At 45.9% G+C, this 26,124-nt stretch overlaps 1 protein-coding gene across 1 annotated transcript in view; it reads right to left on the bottom strand.

Annotated features, from left to right (window-relative positions):
* Window positions 1-26,124, bottom strand: part of LOC144764995 (maestro heat-like repeat-containing protein family member 2A) — a 67,066-nt gene that overhangs the window by 40,235 nt on the left and 707 nt on the right. Inside the window, exons 2-12 of the mRNA XM_078650308.1 lie at window positions 25,415-25,507; window positions 23,814-23,892; window positions 23,283-23,396; window positions 22,576-22,637; window positions 20,655-20,774; window positions 13,468-13,578; window positions 11,539-11,659; window positions 9,371-9,411; window positions 8,915-9,056; window positions 5,964-6,016; window positions 4,136-4,243 (exon numbers count right to left, since the gene is read on the bottom strand). Coding sequence (XP_078506434.1) covers window positions 4,136-4,243; window positions 5,964-6,016; window positions 8,915-9,056; window positions 9,371-9,411; window positions 11,539-11,659; window positions 13,468-13,578; window positions 20,655-20,774; window positions 22,576-22,637; window positions 23,283-23,396; window positions 23,814-23,892; window positions 25,415-25,507 — 1,044 coding nt within the window. The remainder of the gene's footprint in view (window positions 1-4,135; window positions 4,244-5,963; window positions 6,017-8,914; window positions 9,057-9,370; window positions 9,412-11,538; window positions 11,660-13,467; window positions 13,579-20,654; window positions 20,775-22,575; window positions 22,638-23,282; window positions 23,397-23,813; window positions 23,893-25,414; window positions 25,508-26,124) is intronic.

Raw genomic sequence — 26,124 nt, 5'->3', positions numbered from 1 at the left:
ATGGCGGATCTAGGACTGCTTTGTTGATGGTGAAGGGGGTTGGGAAGAGGAGGATGAGGCTTGACGTCCTCGAGGATGAGCTCTTTGTTTGCCCCTGTAGGATTTATATAGTGGATTTTGCTGTTGCTGCTGCTGTTGAGTTTGACGGTAGGGACGAAAGAACGAACGTCCAAAACCTCTATACCTCTTAGTCGCAGAGCCTCTGGACTGCAGCCCCAAAGATCTGGCAGTAGCCCTACTGTCCTTAAATCTTTCCAAAGCTGCATCAGTTTTTTTGCCAAATAGTCCAGCACCATCAAATGGCAAATCCAACAAGGCTGTCTGAACGTCCGCAGAAAAGTCAGATGACTTCAGCCAGGCAGCCCTTCTAGAGGCAACAGAAGTTCCCATAATGCGAGCAACTGAATCAGCAGTGTCAAGACCACTTTGAATCACTTGACGTGCAGCCGCCTGTGTATCGGCCAACACCTCATTAAAATCCTTCCTGCTGTCCTCAGGAATTTTAGGAGCCAACTGCCGTACAGAGTCCATCAGGGCATGTATATATCTCCCCAAGAGACATGTGGCATTGGTCGATTTTAGAGCCATACTTGCCGAAGAGAAAATCTTCTTCGCAGTCTGATCCTGTTTCTTGGACTCCTTATCCCCAGGCACTTGAGGGAAAGCACCAACAGTCTTCTTCGAACAGGCTGCCTGTATAACCAGACTTTTAGGCAAAGGATGCAAGGATAGAAACTCAGGATCACCAGGTGTTACCCTATACCTCCTTGCAACACCCTTAGCCACTGCAGGAGCTGTAAGAGGCCTGTTCCAAACCTCCAATATAGGCTCAGTCAAAGCCTCATTAAAAGGAAGCAATGGTTCCACAACTGAAGACGGGGAATGGAGGACCTAAGTCAAAAGATTAGACTAGTATTCAGCTGCAAAGTCAAATTTAAAAGATCCACAGCTTTTTTGATGACCACATGGTATGGTGCAACGTCTTTTGAAGGGGCATCAGATACAGAGGACAGCTCCCATTCAGGGGAAAGCTCCAAACGACTAGCATCACTCAAATGATCAAAATAGTCCTCCTGAAGCTCACCTTCTTCCACCTCAGCCTCAGCCTCTCTAAATCTTTGCTCCTCTAAAAGGTGCTGAGCTTCTCGTCTCGATTTCTCCTTCAAGAGTCGCGCCGTTGGATCCGTGACCGACTTCGACGCAGCCGGTGCCGGCGTCGAGATCGGATCCGGAAGCCCAGGTTGCTGTTCGTGGTCCGAACTCAGGCACTAGATACAATCCTCGCACGGGTCCGTAATCGACATCATCTTGCTACACTCACTACATGGATTGAACCCGGTCTTCTTAGACAACATCTTCAATGAGAAACAAAGAAGCAAGAAGACACCAAACAGAGAAAAACAGTAACAAAGTTACTAACAGCTACAGAGGTTCCCCGAAACCGTTAGCGTCGACGACGTGGAAAAAAGGGAACTGATGTCATCACGCCAGCGTAGGACTATTATGGAGCCGGTGACGTCAGCGGAGCTGCGTGCGATGTCGTGCGTTCCTGTAACGTCGTCCACGCCGGCGAGCTACAAAGAATTCTCCGAACGTTGCTGATGCAGGGGGATATTCACAAGGTGAGGAATCCACTGGCAGTTGTATCCATCATAAGCCGCCTTACTAATACCATTGACAACTTTGGTCGGCCTGCATTTGACCGCTACACACTCCAAGATGTCCACCATGGAGGGATGATACTTTTGCTACACAAGCACATGAGGGGCTTGCTCCTATTGGCTCCAGCCTACCTCTTCTCTTTCCTCTTCTCCTCATTTGACATTTCCCAATAGTGCTCACCAAGCATCCTAATCCATTGGGAATAGACCACTTGGCCGCCTCGTGTTACTTATTACATGAGATGGCCTAGATTTCAAACATGAACACAGATGCCAATATGCCTAGATTCCACCATGAGGGATCGCTAGGAGTTATGTGCACCTGATTTGCTCTCCATCACTGTATATGCAAGAGTACTTAGGTTTACTATACTTTTCTCTTACCATTACCCTTGATTAACAAAACATTCAACTGTCTTAGTTTACTACTTAGAGGCCACCTTACAAAAACCATGGATGACTTTGGGATGCCCAGCTTTTAACCACTGCACACTCTGAGATAGGCACCACTGAGGCATGATACCTTCGTTACATCAGCACGTGAGAAGCTCACTGCTTTTGGCTCAAGCTCGCCCCTCCCCTCCTCTCCTCTCCTCATTGTCCACTAGGTCATCACTCCTTCCAGCTGCTGCCCACACCACACCTGAGGACAATCGCACCAATTGCCCGTACCTTCAATGACAGGTCTTCTCCTCTGCTCAGTGTCGAGCCAGGCGAGCAGAGGAGGGTAGGTCTCTTGTGCTCTCCGTGCAGAAACCATGTGAGTATGGTTGCTTCTCTTGAAAACTTTTTCTTTTTCTTTTAACACTAAGTCATTTGGGTCCCCTTGATTTACTGTTTCTTTTTACTGACCATCATAGCTCTTTCCACTGTCAGCAGCTGACCACTAGCCTCTGCTTTTGACCTATAGGGCATAATTAATTGATCCAAAGGGTAAGACCCGTCAATCACAATGGAGGACAACCAATCACTTATGATACGCTGAGTAACACGAACACAGATTGGTTTATGTTGTCTGTTCCATGTATGTTCACTTGCTTATTCTGTTATATTATATGTACTTGTGTGTTTTTCACTTCTTTCACGTTGTGGTGACTGGTCAGCGCCAAAAATAGCATGCGCATGTCTACCTTTAGAGACACTATGATACAGTGAGTTGGAAAATCGATTCTGGTGACACATTGAACCAAACATACAAAACATTTGTTTACTGAGTGTTTTCTTTATTTTTTCATTTATTTTCTAGGTTAGATGATCAATTCTAAACATTTTGAACCAGGTATTTCCTCCTAAAGGAATACCTTAGCAGCATATCATGTCTTAGGTGTGGGGTCGGACTATCCCCCATATTTTTGGTCCTGACGAATCATTGTGGAACCTTTTTAGGCCATCGAAACCTGACCACACTCACAGATTTAGTCTACTTGGGTACATCACGCCCCTGTCTTAGCCCCAAACAAATTATATTTTTTTAATCCTACCAAGGGAACCATCACATTACAGTTCAGTTCGGTATCTCTTAGGGTGTGTAACGTTTACAACAAAATGTTTACAACGCACTACCATTACAACGCAGGCATTACCACGCATACCATTACAACGCATTGCGCTGGGGGGCGCTCTAGGATAGGGAATACGTTTAATTTTCTATCCAACACCTTCCCTAGTGTCCACGGGGACTGGAGTTGGAATAGAAAATTATACTTACCACTATCCAGCACATCTAAGCGCTATGCGTTGTAATGGTATGCGTGGTAAAAACCGCGTTGTAAAGGTATGCGTGGTAAAAGTATGCGTTGTAACGTCATACATCCATCTCTTAGATAGTTTTAGTCTCCCTTTACTTCACTGTAAACATTTACATCACCCCTCACATACAAAATGCACTTACACAAGCACTTCTCATCAGACATAAAAAATGAAAAGATCTCCCCTAAAGTGACCCTTCTTGGGGCCCGTAGGGCATTATAGCGCTGGACCTATGAGAAGTAAGCCCACTATGAAGCATTACATCCTCAGTGATGTGTGAGGGCACCAAGAAATAATCCTTAAGATTCCCCCTTCTTTGCCCGCCTTCCTTTCTTCTTTGCTTTTTGATAGGAACAATACCTCCACTGCTTTTTGCATGAATATGGCCTCACATCCCCTGAATGGGGATTGGCTCTAACATGAAGACTACCTATTGGCTAAAGGAGATCCATTAGGGAAATGAATTTAGCCCTGAAATGTGGCTTTTATTGATTCAAGTGGAGAGGATTACCTCAGGGAGTTCATCTCCATCTGCTTCTTATTAGGTCATTCCTTCCAGGGAGTGGGAGAACCATACCTGATTTTCCCAACAGGCTAAGCCCAATGCTGTGTACCCATATTATAAAAATTACCTTTACTAATGGAATACACAGTTCTACCCTTCTCCGACTTTGTGTTAAATTGACTTCCCCAGTGGTTCAATACTGACCCTTGAGAGCACTAACCTCCTCATTCATATGATAGGCAAAACTCTCAATCTGTTCGGTGAGTTCTTCCATAAAAGAGACATGCCATTCTCTGTATGGGGCTTGTTTTAGGATAGTCCCCAGGAACTGCAAGGAAAACAGTGAGAGACTTTAATGCAGTAATAGAGACGTAAATGCAGTATCCACGGCTGACGTCTGCAGTGATTGTGAGAAGATAAGGGTAAACAAACTTCAGCTAACAACCTCTGTAATGACGAAATTATATTTGGACAGAAGAATCAGAGAACACATACAGCAATGCTTAAATAGTGTGGTGTGATATCAGTGCTCAGAAGAAACAGGATGCCTTGACAGTGGCCGTGATTTACACAGAAACACATGCAACAAAACCATGCTGCCCACAAATTATTGTGAAAAGAACAACAGTGCAGCCATCCAGACAGAAAACACATTGGGACTAAGCAACAATATCACATACTTAGAAACAGAATGCAAAAACATTTTGGGTATCCAGCAAGGGGGCAGAATGTAACTTTTGTGTTAACAAGGGTGAAGACTGAACACAAGGAACAAAAAATTGCATCTCAGGAGCACAATAGAAGCTCAGTGGAGTGTGATGGCCTGGCAAAGCATACAGTGACAGAGTGACAATTCAAATGAAGATAGGGAGCATGGATCATGTGCCAATCTGATTGCAGAATATGAACTTACTGATAATGTGGAATGCAGTGGGAAGAGTGATAGTGTGACAATCCAAGGAAAGAAGAACGTTGTGCTAGTGTGACTATCCTGGGGGATAAAAAAGAGTCGGAGGAAACAATTACCAGTAAGGGGCTACATTTGTAGCTCTGTGCAACAACAATCAGATTTATGAGTAATGCAATGATCACTGTAGAGTAAGGGTGGGCGCCCGATTCGGCTACGCCCACGGAGTAGGCGTAGTGTTGCCTTCTACGCATTTTGCGTAGACAGCGTAGCCGGCAACACTACGCCCACTCCGTGGGCGTAGCCGAGTCGGCCGCCACCCGCCTCCCTCCCGCCCTCCCCTAGATACATTATTTAAGCTATTACAGTGATTAAAACAATATTAAAGCACTTACCTTGTCCGGGGCTCGTCCGGGGCTCCCTCTTTGAATAGCGTCCTTTTCCTGGAAACAAATGCGCGGCAGCCCGCGCATGCGCATTTCTCGGGAGAAATGCGCATGCGCGGCCGCCCGCGCATGCGCATTGGTATCCAGGAAAGGACGCTATCCAAAGAGGGAGCCCCGGACGAGCCCCGGACAAGGTAAGTGCTTTAATATTGTTTTAATCACTGTAATTCCTTAAATAATGTATGTAGGGGAGAGCGGGAGGGAGGTGCGTAGTGGGGCTACGCGGAGTGCGGGAGTGGGCGTAGCTTCTCGCCCTCTCCGCGTAGCTCCGCGGAGCCCCACTACGCCCCACTACGCCCAGGGTTACTGTAGAGCCTGTAATTTGCCTGGGTAAACCATGCAGATAAACTCTGATACATGTAGGACTAGGTGTCGTAAGCATGCAATTTCCAGTTTTATGAATGTCAACTTGGGCCAAAAAGGTTTTTAATGCTTCTGGTAAATATTGCATATTAGGGAAATGTTATGTATCAAGTACAGCTGCTCCCCCTCTGTGCCCAAGCATAATCAACATCATAGCAACGATCATAATCCATAGAAATAATAGGGATATGGTGAGAATATTGCAACCTCATAGCAGAACAGCACTATGATGGGTTGAATTTAATATCTGCATATATTCACGCTGAATGAGTGGCTATGGAAAACAAAGAGACAAGCGTCATGTGTGACATTCATTAGTAATTCATCCTTACTGAAACAAGCGTGCATTTCCACTTTGCCAAGTCAAAGGTTCTTTCCGTGGAAGCTGAAATAGTAGTTGGTAAAAAAGAAATATATGTAAGTAAAAGTGAATAGCAAGCAACATTTCAAAGGCAATGTGCTTACATACCAAGCACTAGCAGAAGTAGATTTACACAATTCAAAGTGTGCAAAATGTGTTTGTTGGCTCAGCCTGTACTGGGAATTGAGTTCAAGGTCATTAGTTGTTCATGTGCCCTTAATGTCACTCTTAGCTCCTTATATCTGGTTGTAATTTTAGGTTTATATATTCTGGTTTCCTTTCTTATATAACAGAAAGGTCACCACACCACTTGTTTGCAGAAAATCAGTTTATTACAGAGCTACTGCCAATAATCATTTCAGCTGTCAGATGAAGCCTTGATCACATAGGGGATCGCTGTTGTGGTTCAGAGTAAAAAAGTGCATATGTGCTCTAAAATTACATACACATAGAAAAATACTCCTTTATTATATCAAAGACCAAAATATTTTGTAACACTTCTTAATTTGCTACAATACCCAATGTACCCCAATATAGTCCTAGGTAGTCGCACAAGCTTTTACCGACATTTGTCCTACCTTGCTCTACATAACAGTTCTGGCCCTGACCTTTTACCTAGTTAGGTGCTGCATAAATGTTGTGTAGTTTTCTCAAAAAACTAGCCTAATTTATTATGCATGAGGATTCTTAGTATCACAGCAGGATTACAATCTTGTGCATAATAACTCTGTATAAGGGTCACCACTATCGTCATCCTTGGCTGACATGCCCACAGTACCATGGCACATCTAGGTAGAACCCCTGATGGTACCTTTCAGGTATATAAGTACCACATCTTTGCTGGGCAAGCTGGAGGAGAAAAAAGATTCTATGCTGACATGAGACGCTGAAGTCCCTGCATGCAGACACTCCAGTTAGCAGTCGTCTGACATTACTTGTGGGTTGTCCACTCGAGACCAAGATGGGGTCCTTTGCTCTCTCACATCAGGTATTGGGGTTTGCTCTTTCCTAGGAGGTTCTTGGCTATACACCAACATACATGCTAAGTACACTTAGGTACATCTAGTTAGGGTTTGCATCGTAGGAGTACGCACTATTAACGTCATGTATTTATATGTCTGCATATATTCACTATTTTAGCACCATGGTAGAATTCTACTTTTTATTTACTCTATTCGTGCTTGTAATAGTCTATATCTGTTTCTGTCTCGTGGTTGTTGCAGCACATGTATTTTATGCTAGAATAACTCTGGTTCAATAAATACCTATTGAAAACGCCCCCACCATTTAGTCTGTGTATCTCTCGGAGATAAAGTGAGCACAAGTGACCATCAAAAAGTATTGTACTGTTTCCATGATCCCTGAGGGGTCAGGGTTCTCATGTTCGATAGTTGCCAGAAACTATTATCTCCTTGGTAAGGTTGTGGGGCTTATAGTGGCACTGTGAGCTAGCTGGTCTACATACTAACATATCCTTTGGGGGTGTCTGGAATCAGTCTGGACACCAATCCCTTAGTTTATGTTGTCTAAAACGTGGAGATCCTTTATAGATTTGTAGGAACTACCCGACTAATTCACATAAGTGACATTATAATTTGCAATTAATTCTACCTTAAAAACACAATAAAACACTTCCGCATGATATCTGCTACACAGGCTGAAATATAAATCTTGTTTTTCAGAAAACAAGGGTGTCTAACCTTACAGAAATATGTATCAATCAATTTATTAACAACATAATATCACCAACTTTTCTAAATGTTTCTCCATGTGAACTTCTCACATAGTAGGATTCAATTATGCAACATTTAAAACATTACTTTTAACTGCAACATATGGTTGTACCAGAGTTCTAACATTTTCTTTCATATTAATTGCTGTGAAATACCCTGTTCATCCTTAGTCATCACACAAACAATGTTATGCCCGAGTAGACTAATCTAACCTACCATGTACCCTGACTAATACCTACTTCTAATACAAACGCAGAGAGAGCGTTTGGTTTTCATAAATGTGTGTGCAAAATCTCTTCTGTATTGAGGCCACCAGGGGTCTTTGTTTCAAGTTTAGTCATTAGAAGAGTTGATGCTACTGAGTTGTTACAATAAGTCACAATTGAAATAAAAGAAAAGGTGCCAAAACAGGTAGTGCTCTAAAATAATGTTGACCTTGGATATACTGAAGAAATACTTTTTTCTATGTTTATGGAATTTTTTGGCACATATGTACTTTAAAACACTGAATCAAGATGCCGCATTCTTATGTGATCAAGGCTGCACCTGACAGATGAAGCGCTTCATGGCAGAAGCTTTGTATTAAACTGATTTTTTGGGCAAACCAATGTGTCAACTGCCTTTCTGTTATATGCGGAAGTAACCCAGAAATTGCAAGAAGATACCTGACTCCGTTTCTGTTATTGCCTCATTCGGTTTGGAGTATGGCATCGGCCAGCTACAAAGAAAGACTGTGACTATATCTTTTTTTTGCTTACTTAAACAAGCCTTCAGCCAGACCTCCTCATCTGCTGGCCTAACATGTCCTATCATTCTCATTCTCTTCTGTCCTCCACAGCATACATCATGGGCCAATTCTGCCGTTGGCTAACTTCACTGTGAACAATGGCGTTCTGCTTTCTCACAAGGAGCACATCCACACACAAATTATTTTCATTTAGTTCCAGGAACAACAATAAGAATGGGACCTTTTGAGACCAAAACAGTATTTTTTATCTTGGTATGTACCTGGCATCACCTCCCACAATACAAGTTTATAAAAACCGTGAAAAAAACATGAGTGGACAAAGTCTAAAAGCTAGCAGCCAACGCCAGACTTAATGGCTTTGTCATTGGTCAATGGTTGTTTGAAATGCCATTAATACTTGTTTAAATTGTGTGCTCACTGGTTCATGCTTTGGGGTCTCACCTTCTAAATATGATATCAGCGGGGGGATCTTTATTCTGAGGAGTTTTGCTAGAAATGGGTAATTTGCAGGAATCAGGCGCCCGAGAAGAGCCAAGACTGAAGTTCCACTTTCGACATCCCAGCGAGGATATGAAGAAATTACCTGAAAACCCACAACAAAGAATTCAGAAAGTGATTCTTTCATGAGTTCCTATTCTCTAGCCTTTAAAACTTCTGGAAATGCTACCTTGTTCTCTGCGAAGTACTTAGTACCAACCACATTTTGGCTGTTTCTGTACAATGTAAGTAGCATGTCGTACTGATAACCAATTTACTGGAAATAAAACCATCAAATTCAAAAGGATAAAAGCTGAGTTGAATTTAAGATCTCTATTAGCAGGTTGCATAGAAATGGCAGCAAACAACTTGGGAAGAGGGATCTGGTGGAATATGATGGGGGTGGAATGTGATACTCACCAGCAATCTTATGAAGAGTCTGTGTATTGGAATTTCTTTAGCTGTTTAGGTACAAAAGAACGAAGACATGTCATACTCACTCCATAAATTACTGAGCAATACTTGCCAAAGGAAGACATATGGCTGACACACACACTTAAGACACCCAGTAGTACCTGTAAAGAAGATGATGGGTGATGGGTGGCATTTCAATGAGCCTCTAGCGGTCATGAGGATGCTTTGAAATTCCTGCAAATACTGGCAAAGGCACCCCTACCACTAAGGAACGCCCAGGGGTGTACAGTACCTTGACAGCCTATGCTGCAATTCTCTTCCTCCCTCCCTTAGCGGTTGCTGTCAAGGAATGAAAGCTGGAGGAGGAGCTACCTAAGCTGCCATGCACAGGTTCCTGCTACAGCTTTCATTGAGGGATAGAAGACTCCAGTGGGATAAGAGAGGATGCGTCATGAGCCGTGGACGTGCTTTACATCCTGAAGGACCATGGAAAAATGGGAGCCATTTTCTGACAGCGGATACCCCAGAAGGAAAGAGGACTCCAGAACATGTTCTTGCATATCTATTTTCTAATAAGGTTAACGACCTGGGGCAAGCAAGAACGAGCACATATTTTGCCTGTTCGATTCTGCTCAGGACTCCTAACATGAGTGACAAATAAATAGACTATGATACCATCTTCCCAGGTCACTTGCACTTTATCAACACATCCACTGGAAAGTTGAGCGGGGAGAGCTAATTGGAACCCTGGAATTATAGCAATTACAGGTATTCACCACCAGATGCAAATCTCCTTCGTAACCTTGGAGTCAGTCAAAATATTTATTTTCATTTACCATCATTGAGCATGCATCCCTGCTTACAAGTGAGGGCCACTAACTAGCATTTTAGTATGGAGCTGAAGTCCAAAAAGTTGAACCAGAAACATTGCAGAGACAAATATCATAACTAAAAGTAACTCCATGGAGAAATAAAATACATCCCTGTTGCGGTCGGCAAAAGTAACAACACATAAATAGGTACCATACCGAGCAGGGCATGACCAACATACTAGACAGAAGTAACATCATGGAGAGCAAGAATACTCCAAGGTTTGAAGAGGAGCATTAGAGCCCTGAGTAGCCTTATGGTGTGTGGAAACCTGGGACAGTTAGTACATTGCATTTAGAGGGTAGGAGCATTAACCAGACTAAGAGCTGAAACAAACAGGAAAGTCACTTTATGTCTGGCAAACTACAAAAAGTATATAGGGATTATTTACAAAACCCTTGTGCCACCTGTGCATCACTTTTTGAGACACACCAGCAGTGCAACCTGCTGCTCCATATTTACAAGGACAGGTAAAGCCACCCTGCGTGGCTTTTAATGCCCTTGTTAATATGGCCCCTTTACACGCAACACTTTGTGTGGAACAGTTGTGCCATGGGTTTTGCTGTGAGATTTCCTGCGCAACACCCAAGGCTTCTGCCGCATTTCCAGATTTACAAGAAATAGTACACCTGGAAATGTGTCAGAATGCTACACCTCCCCAGGGGGAGGTATAGGGAGGTGCAACAAGAACAAATATTTTTATTTCTCCTTGTTGTTTACCTCTTTCTACACGTACTGCATACTGCAGCACATTCAGGAAGAGGAAATTACCTATTGTGATTGTTTTTGTGCACAAAGGTATGCCTAACTGCATAAAAACAAAGATAGCCTTATTGCACAAAAACAATCATCCCTGTGACGCAGCCACCCTTGCACCATGGTACAAGGGTGCCTTCATAGGTGCATGGAAGCTAATTATGCACCAGCACTGGGAGAGCAAAGGGATCCATTATATCATTGTGGATATGAAGCATCCCGGTGCTTCGTAATTAACGCAGCGTGGCACAGACAAATGGCTTGAGGCACAGCAATTAGTTAATTCCTTAAGAATAAGGCTCACAGCGAGCAGCAACATCAGCACAGACACATATATCTCTAAAAGGAGAGCAATACATGTTATTTGAAATATTGACACCCACATTCTATAGTAAATCAACCATCAAATCCTGAGCTAATGGACTGGTTCTTCAACTCATGCCTGATCATAACAAAGTAAGAGGGGATCTGGGGAGTGGAGGAGGAAGCATTAACCACCTTCAATGGTAGATCCCACTGTGTCAATGAGTAGGATGCTTAAGACTCACCACATTCATGAAAGTTGATGCTTGCTTTCTTATCTACAACAAGTAGCATCTGGCACAGTGCTGGCACAGATGAAGTATAGTCATCTTCCAGCATGTATCTCAAAATCTCTTTCCAAAATCCCTGCAAGAAAGAGCAGCGAATGTGTTATTAGTATTATTAGCATTTAATAAGGCTGCATTCCCACAGATAAACAGTCATAGCCGGTGGGAGGGTTTTTGGTGGGTCTTCTGGAGATGGGGCTACATTTGAATTGTCCCCTTCCGGATACAGACAGATTGCTGGTATTACACTGATGTAGCACCAACCCTGTTCAATGCTACAATCCGTGATTCTATATCCGAGCAATTATTTGCAGAGAATGAGTGCAACATTTATTTTCCAAAAACCCTGTGAGTGAGCTGCTTTGTAAATTATCTCATTATCTGCTGTTATCCTCATAACAATCGCAAAACAGAACTATCTTTATAAATGTGCCAGAGTGTGCAAAGCTATGGCTGGGAATGAACAACCCTGTTGATATGAAATATTGGTGTTTGATGTATCATCGGGCAAGTAGCAAATAGGAGATGCAGATTGAGTAGCTATGTTTTGCAATGTGACTGATGTGCCATTCAATCTCGTTTCAAAGTGGCTATTTAGAATAATTTGGAAAACCTCCTGCCTCATTAAAAAAAATGAGGTAGGATACAACAATCTTCTATGAATGCCGGAAATGCTGGGAATGAGGACTGCATGGGACAGCAGACCTCTATCCCTGCAGCAGAGGAAACAGACTTTACATCGCGTCTCAAATCACGCTGTGCCTTAACAACTTGGTCCAAACCACTAATAATAATAATAATATTGAGATTTATAAAGCACATAGCTGCGTCAGCTGCGTGTCCCAGCACTTGGCTATCAGTCCTATTATACAGAGTAAGAATATGAATTCCCCTAATCTAAGTTAGCGTGAAAAAACATGTTTTTAAATTCTTGCGATATCGTATTTCAGATTTTTCTTGCCTAAGCCAAAGTGGTAGGGAGTTCCACATCTTGCCTGCCAAGTAGTTGAAGGAATGGCCTCCAATGTGAGCACTTTGGATTCTGGGGATAGATGCAAGAGAGGCATCAGCTGATCTCAGATTTCGTTTAGGAAGATAAGGTGTGATCAGAGGTGAAGATATTTAGGGCCTTTATGATTGAGAATCTTGTGACAATAGCACATGGCTTTGAAATATACCCAATGCCTTAACGGAAGCCAGAGCAGCATTGATAGAGCTGGGGCTGATGATGAGTGTCTAGGCAGATGAAATAGCAGCCAAGCTGCCATATTCTGCACCCACTGTCGTCTTCTTCATCATGTCTGTGACACTCCGAGATACAGAACAATGCAGTAATACAGTCTCAACATGATTAAAGACTGGACCACTGTCTTTCTGGCACCTTTTGGCAGGAAGACAAGATGTTTTTAAGGTATTTAAGATCCCAACACATTGCCCTGCAAGACTCGTAATTGCTGTACGTGCCCTAATGTGTCTTTTCAATGCATTCCTTTATCCATCAAGCCAATACAACCACTTCCCTGAAGGAAAGCGTTGTTGGACTAATGTTGTACTTTAAGTCCAACTCTTTCCCTACTGTTGCACAGACTGGAGTTGGAATAGTAAATACTATTCCAAAGTCCAGTGCTTTCCCGAAGGCAAATCATGGTAACGGCTTGGGTGGAAAAGGAATGCATTTTGAACATGCATTCATGGTTCAGATCACTATGTGCATATTTCCCACATACAAACCTGCAGCAGAGAGAGCTTTACTAAAACATGCTATTATGTGAGTTAGAGGATAATGAAGATAACCCTGGAATTGAGGAGTCTTTGGACATTCTGCAATTTATATTTTGTACACTTCTAGTTTATTGACCCACCTTATTTCACATACTTCTCACTTACCTCGTCAGTATTTTTATGGCGTAATGCAATTTTATTGAGGAGCTGAGAGATTTGGATGTGGATGGTCTCTTCTTCAACATCAGATTCAGGATCCATGTGACTAGTAGTGCCCTGTGAAAATGTGGAAAAGCAAGAGAAGTAAAGTAACATATTTTCACATCATTTTCACTGTGTTTTCTCTCCTCATGGAGGTTCAAGAGATTTGAGAGTGAAAACATCACAATTTTCAAATCAAGGTGGTAAGCACAGAGAGAACCTCTTGGCTTAAATTCAAATGTGAAATTAAAACCACTAGCCGCAAACATGTAAATAAAAATGTATAAATGAGGTTATGCACCCATGCTCCGCTCTACAGAGAATAAAAGTATATGGTCATTTGACGGAGAAGTGTATAGCATTCATATACAGTCAAAATACCGGTGGACTCACTTATAATATGTAAGGTTCTGATGCACTGGGCACTACATCTGAGACATTGCACCTCTGGCGCCACAAGGTAGTCTCTCTTGCTCACTACAAAGATTGTGATGCCCCATGAGCCCTCCCCTTGCTGCTTGATGGGGAAGTATGTGCTACATTATGGTACTTCTTACACTCAATAAGACAAAACCGGGAACTGCATTTTTGGGAGGCAGTGTTGATATGAAATACTGATTTGAAGTTTGTTTGTGCTACTTTGTGTAGGATTTGGTAGTTTGCCCTGTTAGGCATTTCAACGATAAAGCGGGGTATGTAACAGAAAGGAGCCCACTAGATAATGAATTATCAGTGAAAAACACAGCTTATCAGTGCATTCGCTGAATGCCCATGTGTCTTGCCCAATCACCCAAGAACTTTCCCAGTTAGCCCCGGCAAAGTCTAAGGGCCAGTTGTCTCACATAGGCTGGATTGTGTGGTAGGCCTATGTACTGCATGGGAGCACTGCTGTTGAGACGTGTACGGAGCGAGTTCCATTCTCACAGTGTCTGAGCATCTTATTTCTTTGCAGTCATGCCAGTCAACATGTGCATCTGGTTACTAAGATGGGATCTATTCAAGCACCATTGTTACAATGCGATGCAACATAAGGACAGGCATCTGAATTGTTCCTGGCATGATGCCTCTGGCCTGTGGTAAAAGAAACTATGGACAGTGTCTGGCTCATCTATTAGTTGAGCTTAATGGGAACCCAAGAGTGAGACTAAGCATGGACTGCAGACACTCTGGATTATGGTCAGGCCCCAAGGAGATGGATACCAGACGTCATCAGTGGTGCCCAATCCCCACACATATTACTGAGCATGGACTTGAGTTGTGCATCTTGGTACAACTACTCTGTAACATGGATGCATTGGCCAAGCTTGAGGAAGTCCTACCTGGTTCACAGTGATCAAGAAGGTCATGGCACCTCTGCTGTTATGGAGGAATTGGTGAGACCATAAAACACTGTGGCCTACTCTCCCAGAGACACTGGCAAAGCCAAGAATACTGCAGTTTTCAGACACCATGCCACATGCCATTGCCCATGCTGCCACATATCACCTGCAGCCCCACAAGCACCAGTGAAGAGCACTGATCCAACACCCATTCCTGGCCCCTAGTCAGATGACAGGTGTTTCCTCCAGCTACTAGAGATAGGATCAAAGTGTAAGTGCCCAAAGGACTTGAGATGGTCCAAGAAAAGAGAAGAAACAGAAGAAGTGCCCAATACAAAATCATACATGAGGCCTGTGGAAGAGGAGGGCAATGAAGGAGAAAGAGAATAACTAAAGGATATTATCAGACCACTTTCTGAAACTCGTTGTTCACAACAGTGGACGATTTTGCACAACATAAGAGCAGGATAAAAGTTATAAAATTGCCCGAAGTGCCACAGTACGAATCAAACCAGCTGCAATAGTTGAACTTCGGGACAACGACTCCACTTGCAGTTGACATCACTAACTCAGACCCCACAATAGTATGGGTACACTAGGTTAAACTTTTCACAATAATGGGAATACCATAGATTGGGTGTACTGGAAGAATGACTCTTGAAGTGAAAGCTATAAGTAAATTCACTTGAGTGGTTTTGTTCACATCATGGGCACCCTGGAATAAAAAGACATGAAGAAAAGGCATGTACAGTGTTGGCACTGATGGGCAGCTGCTGAATTTCAGGTGCAAATGTAAGCAGCCAAATGGATAAGGAACACCCATAAAAGTGACGGAGGGAGAAAGACGCACTGGAGTGGAAGTAGGGATCATCAAGCTCAAATGAGGAACATAGAATGTCAAGGTGAGACTATGGGAACTAACGAGAGGGACATGATGTCTATATTCCACCACCAGGGGCAAATATGTGACCCTGCCGATGAATATTATATGGCAAAGTAACTACATTGGGGCACAGGGGGGCTAAAAGGTCCACTTATTTCTTGTGTGCTGACTACGACTGCGACCGCTCGAACCTGTTCCAGGTGAGGTTGCCCCACCTCCGCTGCTCCTGCCCGCCGTGGCCAGGACCCTGCCCTGCTGAGTGCCGCGCACTGCCTTGCACACCCTCGTTTCGCCGCTGTCTGTCTGCTGCGGCGTGCCTGCTTCCCCCCTGTGTCTTCTGTGCGCCTGCTGCTTGTACTATCCACTAGCCCCCCTGGTAAATTCTCCTGTTTGCCTCCACGCGCATCTTCTCCTTCCCCCCGTTGTGTAACTTGCCTCCACTTGTTTTTCTGTCTCCCCCCGGTTTCTACCTGTCCCCCCTCGCCTTCGCCGCTCACTTGCCTCCCCCTTTTGCCTTCTGTACCCCTGTGCTGCCCTCCCCCTCCCGTTCGCTCCCTCGAGCCGCCCTCCTTCCCGCCACTGCCCCCCGGTGTCTCCACCCCCCTCCTGCCCATTGGCCGCCCCGCTCCCGCCACCCAGCTGACCCGCCCTCCCGGCTCCTCACTTAAGGGGACTGTGCACAGAGGTGAGCAGCGACCGCTCGAACCTGTTCCAGGTGAGGTTGCCCCACCTCCGCTGCTCCTGCCCGCCGTGGCCAGGACCCTGCCCTGCTGAGTGCCGCGCACTGCCTTGCACACCCTCGTTTCGCCGCTGTCTGTCTGCTGCGGCATGCCTGCTTCCCCCCTGTGTCTTCTGTGCGCCTGCTGCTTGTACTATCCACTAGCCCCCCTGGTAAATTCTCCTGTTTGCCTCCACTCGCATCTTCTCCTTCCCCCCGTTGTGTAACTTGCCTCCACTTGTTTTTCTGTCTCCCCCCGGTTTCTACCTGTCCCCCCTCGCCTTCGCTCACTTGCCTCCCCCTTTTGCCTTCTGTACCCCTGTGCTGCCCTCCCCCTCCCGTTCGCTCCCTCGAGCCGCCCTCCTTCCCGCCACTGCCCCCCGGTGTCTCCACCCCCCTCCTGCCCATTGGCCGCCCCACTCCCGCCACCCAGCTGACCCGCCCTCCCGGCTCCTCACTTAAGGGGACTGTGCACAGAGGTGAGCAGCGACCGCTCGAACCTGTTCCAGGTGAGGTTGCCCCACCTCCGCTGCTCCTGCCCGCCGTGGCCAGGACCCTGCCCTGCTGAGTGCCGCGCACTGCCTTGCACACCCTCGTTTCGCCGCTGTCTGTCTGCTGCGGCGTGCCTGCTTCCCCCCTGTGTCTTCTGTGCGCCCGCTGCTTGTACTATCCACTAGCCCCCCTGGTAAATTCTCCTGTTTGCCTCCACTCGCATCTTCTCCTTCCCCCCGTTGTGTAACTTGCCTCCACTTGTTTTTCTGTCTCCCCCCGGTTTCTACCTGTCCCCCCTTGCCTTCGCTCACTTGCCTCCCCCTTTTGCCTTCTGTACCCCTGTGCTGCCCTCCCCCTCCCGTTCGCTCCCTCGAGCCGCCCTCCTTCCCGCCACTGCCCCCCGGTATCTCCACCCCCCTCCTGCCCATTGGCCGCCCCGCTCCCGCCACCCAGCTGACCCGCCCTCCCGGCTCCTCACTTATGACGCCCCCTGAGCGACCGCGCAGCGGACGCGCACAGCGGGAGCACCGAATGAGCGCCGAAGGTGCGTCAAAGGTAAGCCCGTCTGCGCCCGTCCGCGTCTGGACCGCGCCCAGTGCCAGGACCCCTGGCCCCCACCGACGGAAGCCGACCCGACGGACCTACGACGCCACCGAACTCAACGCACTCAACACCGGCCGAACCCCGGGTTGCTACCGAGCCACACCGAGACGCACCCACGGACCCTTCAGCTGCCACTCCTGCAAGTTCACCTGCAACCGGACCCACGCCAAACCAGCACCCACCAAGCCGACCTCCAGCAGCACCCACCTCAAGTGCATCCTGCTCAACACCCGCTCCATCCACAGACACGCCGTCGAGCTCTGGAACCTGCTCGACACCACAGACCCAGACGTCGCCTTCCTCACGGAAACCTGGATGAACGCCTCCTCAGCGCCCGACATCGCCATCGCCATCCCAGAGGGTTACAAGATCTCCCGGAGAGACCGCGCAAACCAGACCGGAGGAGGCATCGCCATCATCCACAGGAACACCATCCGCATCACGACCAACACCGACGACACTCTCGCACCCGCCGAACACCTGCACTTCCAGATCCACGTCAACCCCAAGACCACCCTCAGAGGCACCCTCATCTACAGACCCCCGGGACCACGCACACAATTCAGCGAAGACATCGCCGACTTCATCAGCCTGCACGCCCTCCCCTCCGCCGACTACATCCTCCTCGGGGACCTCAACTTCCACCTGGAGAACAACAACGACCGCAACACCACCACCCTGCTGGACAACCTCGCCAACCTCGGACTCAAGCAACTGGTGACCACCCCCACCCACTACGCCGGACACACACTAGACCCGATCTTCTCTTCCAGCAAGGACATCGCCTTCAGCCACGCCACGGGACTCCACTGGACAGACCACAGCTGCGTCCACTTCAGCTTCAGAAGGACCACGCTCCACCATCACCAGCAACAGGCTCCCCGCAGAAGCTGGATCAAGATCACTGCAGACCAGCTCGCCACTTCCCTGAACAAGAACCCTCCCACCAGCACAACAAACCCCAGCCAAGCAGCCACCAACCTCACGAAATGGATCAGCAACTGCGCAGACGACCTCGCCCCGCTGAAGACCCCGCCGAGCAGACCCAGCAGCAAGAAAGCCCCATGGTTTAACGAAGAACTCAAGAGCTCCAAGAAGAACTGCAGAGCACTCGAGAAAACCTGGCGCAGAGACCCAACACCGGACAACATGACTGCCCTCAAGCTCGCCACCCGAAAACACCACCAGCTGATCCAGGCTACCAAGAAAAACACATTCAAGGAACGACTGGACAACAACGCACACAACAGCAAGGAACTCTTCAACATCGTGAAAGAGCTCTCCAACCCCAACGCCGGAAACAACGACATCACCCCTTCGCAAGACCTCTGCAACTCCCTCGCCTCCTACTTCCACAACAAGATCACGGACATACACAACAGCTTCATCACTCAACCGACGCACGCCACGACCGAACCACCGCCCCCCACCACCACCCTCCGCGCCTGGACCCCGATCAGCACCGAAGACACCATCCGCACGATGAACTCCATCCACTCCGGATCTCCGACAGACCCCTGCCCTCACCACGTCTTCAACAAGGCCGACGCTGTCATCGCACCCCACCTGCGGGACATCATCAACACCTCCTTCGACATCGCCACCTTACCGGAGAGCTGGAAGCACGCCGAACTCAGCGCTCTACTAAAGAAACCATCAGCAGACCCAACCGACCTCAAGAACTACCGCCCCATCTCGCTGCTCCCGTTTCCGGCCAAAGTCATCGAGAAGACAGTCAACAAGCAACTGGCCGCCTTCCTCGAGACGAACGGTTCCCTCGACCTCTCGCAGTCTGGCTTCCGAGCCAACCACAGCACCGAGACCGCCCTGATCGCAGCCACCGATGACATTCGAGCCCTGCTCGACAACGGAGAAACAGCGGCCCTCATCCTCCTGGACCTCTCCGCGGCCTTCGACACTGTCTGCCACCGTACCCTAGTACAGCGCCTCAGCAACGTCGGAATCCAGGAGAAGGCACTGGAGTGGATCACCTCCTTCCTCGCCGGAAGGACACAGAGATTCCGCCTTCCCCCATTCAGATCGGAAGCCACCGAAGTCATCTGCGGCGTTCCTCAAGGCTCCTCGCTCAGCCCAACACTCTTCAACGTCTACATGAGCCCCCTCGCAGCCATCGCACGCCAGCACAACCTGAACATCATCTCCTACGCCAACGACACCCAGCTGATCCTCTCCCTCACTAACGACCCCGCCACCGCCAGAGCCAACCTGCACGAAGGGATGACAGACGTAGCCAAATGGATGTCGAACAGCCGCCTGAAACTGAACTCGGACAAGACGGAAGTCCTCATCCTGGGATCCTCACCCTCCGCCTGGGACGACTCCTGGTGGCCCCCCGCCCTGGGCAGCGCACCCAAACCAACAGACCATGCACGCAACCTGGGCTTCATCCTGGACTCCTCCCTCTCCATGACCAGACAAGTCAATGCCGTCTCCTCGTCGTGCTTCAACATCCTGCGCATGCTACGTAAGATCTTCCGATGGATCCCCACCGAGACCAGTAAGACGGTCACCCAGGCCCTCGTCACCAGCCGTCTGGACTACGGCAACTCCCTCTACGCCGGAACCACCGCCAAACTCCAGAAGAGACTCCAGCGGATCCAGAACACCTCAGCGCGACTCATCCTGGACATCCCCCGCCGCAGCCACATCTCCGGACACCTGAGAGACCTGCACTGGCTCCCGGTCAACAAGAGAATCACCTTCCGGCTCCTCACCCACGCACACAAAGCCCTACACAACCAAGGACCAGGATACCTCAACAGCCGCCTCAACTTCTACGTTCCCAAACGCCAGCTCCGATCGACCAGCCACGCCCTTGCCGCCGTCCCCCGCATCCGAAAAGCCACCACAGGAGGAAGGTCCTTCTCCTACCTGGCTGCCAAGACTTGGAACTCCCTTCCGACCCACCTCCGCCTGACCCAGGACCACCTCGCCTTCAGGAAGCAGCTCAAGACCTGGCTGTTCGAGCAGTAGCGGACCCCCCCCCCCAGCGCCTTGAGACCCTCCGGGTGAGTAGCGCGCTATACAAATGCTCTGATTGATTGATTGATTGATTGACTACTGTTGCTGTTCCCTAACACATTCACCTACCCAAATATGTACATCTGCCACTTACCTGCTCTTTGATAAGGAGGCTGGTTTTTTTAAGCACATAATCCATCACAGCTCTTCCGTTCACATCATAAAAACCTTTGGCTGTTAAACTGGACATTAAACTTAAAGTGGCAAGAATAACCTGTAATTGAGAAAAAAGGTAAGCATGGTTAGTGAGAAACCCTTTTGGTGTATGAATAGGAGAAAATCACACATTCCAGTGAGAAAGTAGCAAGGGAGTGTGAGAAAACCATGCATTCTCTCCTTCCTTTTGTCCACAGAGTAGACAGATATACATTTTTATGCGTGGAAAGCCAGTACCTGGATACAACCTTTTAAAGTATGTTGCAAAAAGGGCTATTATGACACTCTGAGAATGAAACTAGAGTCAATTTAATTAAACTGTTTTTACAGAGTGTCTGACTGAAGAGTGATTGAGGGAATATTCAAATATTCCAGGTGGGCTACACCTTCTATAGGTGCCTGAGATTTGATAAAAAAAATTAAAAAAACATTGCAAAATATGCCTAGGTAGGTTACAACCAACAAAAAAGCTTTCAGGACCTGATATTGATTACAAAAATGCAAATGAGAATTCAATAGGCTGTGGATTCCACTGCTGAGGGAATTAAAAAAAAACTACAGTCGTCTGTGGGAAGAATGATGGCCGCTGTCTAACTCCACCTGTAAGATTGAACAGACATCCCAACACGGACAGCAGATAAAAAATGGGTTGCAGTACTTAGAGTTGATTGTCCCACACCTTGTTGTTTGGTTGATCCATATCACTTTCAAGAAGTCGTTTTGGCTCAAGACCGTAAATAGTCACAGTCTCCTGTATCCAGTATTGAGTTAAAATTCAAATCCCTAACATGGTTCTGTACGCTGTATATTTGCACAATCTGGCCACAATGGCTTCAATTGCCAAAGAATACATCCATGCTTGATTTCTGTGATTCTAACATTCCTAGCAGAGTCCTGTCTCTGATGTTCCTGGTTTAATCAGAAAAATATCTAAGGATCACTTGGTTTATATCGTGCCCTGAGGTTAAAAATGACAAACCCAATACACCTCTCAAAGAGAATCCAATAGAGACAAAGTTATGGCAATACAACCTTTTGTTCGTTATCAAAAGAAAACAGCTTTGTTGATTTTCCTTTGTGTCTATGTCCTGTGCTTGCTAACATGCTGAACATGATGATTCTGATACTGAGTTACTTGCTTTCTCCATGGCACTGAAGTCAGGCACCTTGTGGACATACATGGCATCAAGAAAGTCACATATATTCCAATTTCTACATAAAATACATCTCTTATATCACAATCAGACTTTTCAAATGTGCACATTGAATATAATCCTGTATTATCGATCCACGTTTGGTGAGATTTCGCTGAGACATAGCCCAAATATTATTCTTGGTAGAGACATTTGAAATACCTTACACAACGGTTGTTAAAGATTTGAGGAGATATTAATATTCTGAAATTCAAAACCACTTATTTGATCATCAACATTCTCCTCCTCAGTGAGGGGTATTACAGATCAACTCAATGTGAAATACAGACCAAATATGTTAACAGCATACACAAACTTTCTTTTAACACACATTTATTAAACAATTAGGGATCAGCAACCTCTGGGATTGGGTCTGAAAATAATGCATTGACACAGACTAGGGCAGGAAAACTGGGATATGTCCACTAGGACAGGGAGACAATGGAACACAAGACACACTGAACTGAACTGACAGAAATGTCTGGAGGTTGCATGACCCAACACCTCCACTGCCTTGGAGAAAGTCAACAGATTGTGGTGTGCAAACCACAGCTCTGAGTCCATGTAAGTAGGACTACTGCACTGTGCAAAAACTGCATAACTTTAATTAGATTGAGTTGCTAATTATGAAAGTGCTTTAACACATGTATAATAGCTTGATGGTACCTTGCGATTGTCATCCTCAAGCACGTGATGGACAGCATCCAGATAAAAGGCACCTTCTGAATCTATTAAATAAAGCCATACACCAAATGTTCATAACACATAGATATTGACTTTGTCTAGTAAGATCAAGATTAATACATAAGTAGTGAAGTTTCCACTATCAACTGTGATTACCACCCTGAGGGTCCTGTCTTTCAGTTTTGGTTTGTGAATCTGTGACTGTGAGCCCCATGGGGCTATCAATGCCTTCCTGTTTCGCCGTGCATGTCTGTGTCATGATTTACCACTGAGCGTGTCTGTGTCGACCTGTTCCATATTTTATTTCCCTTTTTGTTCCTGTCCAGTGTCTATGTCAGGATCGGTTTTCACAGTGTCCCTGTCCAATTAATGGCTCACAATGGGAACAATTAACCGAAAAGAAAACAGTTGCACTCCTTTATTTCTTCACCATGATTCACATAATTGAAGTTGATGTAAGCAAGACTTTATTCGTAAAATGCAGTGCTCTACCAGGAAAAGGTGGCAGTTAATGTAGCTGAAGAATATAAAATTGAAGTATTTTGCTTATAGCTGCACCATGTTGGACAAGTAAGGGAGTAAGTTGGGAATACAACTTAGGGCTCCGGATTCTATGACAAGCATTATATCCCTTTAACTATTTTCCCTGCCTAAATCACACACTGCCACCCACCCACTGACAGTCTTACCAGTTTCCGAAAGGAGCTTGCAGAGCAGCTGTAATGTTGTGGCACGGGACTCTGCACCTATCTGCATCAAGCTACTTTCAAAGTATTTAAGGACCTCACTAGAGTGAGAATGGGCTGCAAGAGTAAAGTGAAAAGAAAAAATAGACATAATTGAAAAATAACACAACATAAAATTATGCAAGAAGGAACTCAACGCCGGGGAGCAGCCCATCAAGGCCATTCTTCAACGAATGTCCAGGAGGTATGTTATCAATGGTTTGCAACATTTAATGATGATCTTACGAGCACATGGTACTCACGTGACTACTATAGCTGTATATAGTAAACTGGTCACCATATTCCAGTAGCAAGCCAACCAATGTACTGGGGGGGGAGAAAAATACTTAAGCAATAGTAGCTTTTAAGACGATCAAGTTACGTGCAGGGCAGTGTACAGAAATGAATGTTACAGAGGACCTGATCCCTAGTAAAGGCCAATATATACTTGCAGTATCACAGACATATACATACATACATTTATGACCAACTCACCCAGTGACAGGATAATAGCCGTGGACAACTTGAGTGGCTCTTCTGTTTCATCGGAAACCCCACTTGAGGGTGTGCAGATCTGCCAATAACAAAGCCATAATAAATAATAATGGAAGCTAGGCTATCTGAAAGCCAATCCTATACATCCAGACAGCAAATAACTTCCAGTGGGGGAACGACAGCATAGGAGTTTGTCAGGACTTGTGGGGCCATGATCCATACCACGCTACAGAAAAATTAATTGTGTGGAATACAGCATATTCAGGGTGCCTGATATTGGTGGAAGTGCAAATTCTCAGTTACCACTCTAAGATGGATGCCTTAGTTTCCTATGGTTTTTGGATAGTTTGTAGACGCAGAAGCCTGGCGAGATTGCAGAAGGTAGTGGTACTTAATGCTTTTAACAAAGCTGGCACTAGTGGCTGCTATTCAACGTAATCAAGACGAAGGCTGTTGTTACACTTCATCTTGGTTTATCTCTGGGGACGGTAAAGCAGTTCCCCTTTTGCGTCCTACGGTGTCTGGCCAGCATAGTGGGTTGCATGCTTTTCAGAGCAGGCCTTTTTTGCTTCACTTTTTGCCCATTTTGCGTCCCAGGTCTCTAGTCAGCAGAGTGGGGAGCGAGTGTTTCTGTCGGTGGCTTCATTAGGGCCTTTTTCTGTTCTCACTGCCACTTGCTGTTTCTGCTGTACCACTTCATTTTTTTTTCTTTACCGGCACTCAGTTCTCGCACTTTGGTCCTCATCAGAGATGCTTGTCTTTTGTTTCCCATTCATTCCAGATTCCACGTGCCAGCATTGCTATTTGGAATTTCATGCTTATGGCCGTCAAGTTGTGCACCTGTTTTCAGAGGGCCTTCTTATATGTGGACTTGGGTCTTGAATGCTTCAAGTTTGGATTGTAAGGATATTCCAGAAATGTTGTGTATTTGGATTATATGAACTAAATTGTGGGGTAGTTTCTGCACATATTGACTTTAGGAACCTTAGTGGGATAAATACTGAATTTCCTTTGATTGATGGCATTAATCAAATGTATATGATATAGCCTTGGTATTATTAAATATATAGATTTAAGATTGGGTGTACTGTTGTTGGGAATGTCATGAAGAGTCCAGTATATGTTACATAGTAAAGTCTAACTGGACAATTGAACCTCCGAGATAAGCTTTGTTAGTAGTATGTCTCTGTTGTAAACCATTGTTATTGGGTACAACTTTTTTCTTTCAGGCCTCCATCCTTGGTGTTCCCCCTGGGTCCCTTCCCTTTCCCTGTCACTCTGTTCCTCTGTTACCTATTATCAGAGTTAGAGCTGCCGGGAGGCAGACTTATGGGGGGTTCTTGCAGAGGAGCTCTCAACACTGACAGATTTATATCCATTGTCTTCTTTCTTTGCATCCTAGAAGCAAATTGGTTCATATAGGATTTGTATGGATTATAATTTAATATTTTATGCAAGAGTGTTCCCAAATGCTGCCCTTTAAAAACACTCCTACTATAAATTGGATTAAGGTAGAAACTTTATTTGTTACAATATGTTAATCAGGAAATGTCTGTCGCCTCCCACTGAAATACTTTGTTTGTCCTCATGTATATACTTACCAGGTGATGCAGGACGGCAAGCACGGTTGGCACAGTTCCATTCAGCGCTCTGCAACTCTTAGCAACAGCTGCCTTGATGCATAACTCAAGGGTCTGCAAGGAGATAAGAAAATTGAGATGAGGCCAAAGGGCAGTTTGTGCAAATGATGATGGTCAGTGGTGAATTACAAACTTCAAAGTGTAAATTCTGTCTGAATGCAAGAGTGAGTTGGTGTGTGAATGAGCTCTCTTGTGTACTAATTCTAAATACATATGACCACAAGTAGATTTTGACAAATGACCGTGCTTATGTCCATTTTTTTCTTTCCTGGTTGCTCTGTTTTCTGGACTCACAGTGCCTTAAGATGTCTCAGATCCATATAGTGATTTCTGTAGAGGTTATCTGTTGGAGTCAGATGTTGGATTTTAGTCCATCAAGGAACCAGAAGAGAGCATGTTCAGCATTTAACAGGGGCATGCCCTAACACATGTAGCCTAGACTCACTTGTCATCGTAGGCCCTGTATTCTTAGCCACTGTTGATGATGGCCTTTGCCTTGGTTGTCCTAGTTCTCTTGGTGGTTCTAGTTCTCTTGGTTGTCTGATACTCCTTCTTCTTATGGCACTGTCTTGATCCTCTTGACCATCTTAGTCCCTTCCTTCATGTCCTTGGTCTTCCTGCTCCTGGTCTTCCTGCTGGTCTTGGTCTTAATGGTACCCATCAGTTTTGTT

This window comes from Lissotriton helveticus, chromosome 1_1 (genome assembly GCF_964261635.1).
Source record: "Lissotriton helveticus chromosome 1_1, aLisHel1.1, whole genome shotgun sequence".
Lineage (NCBI taxonomy): Eukaryota > Metazoa > Chordata > Amphibia > Caudata > Salamandridae > Lissotriton > Lissotriton helveticus.
This window is presented reverse-complemented; position numbering and strand designations above follow the sequence as displayed.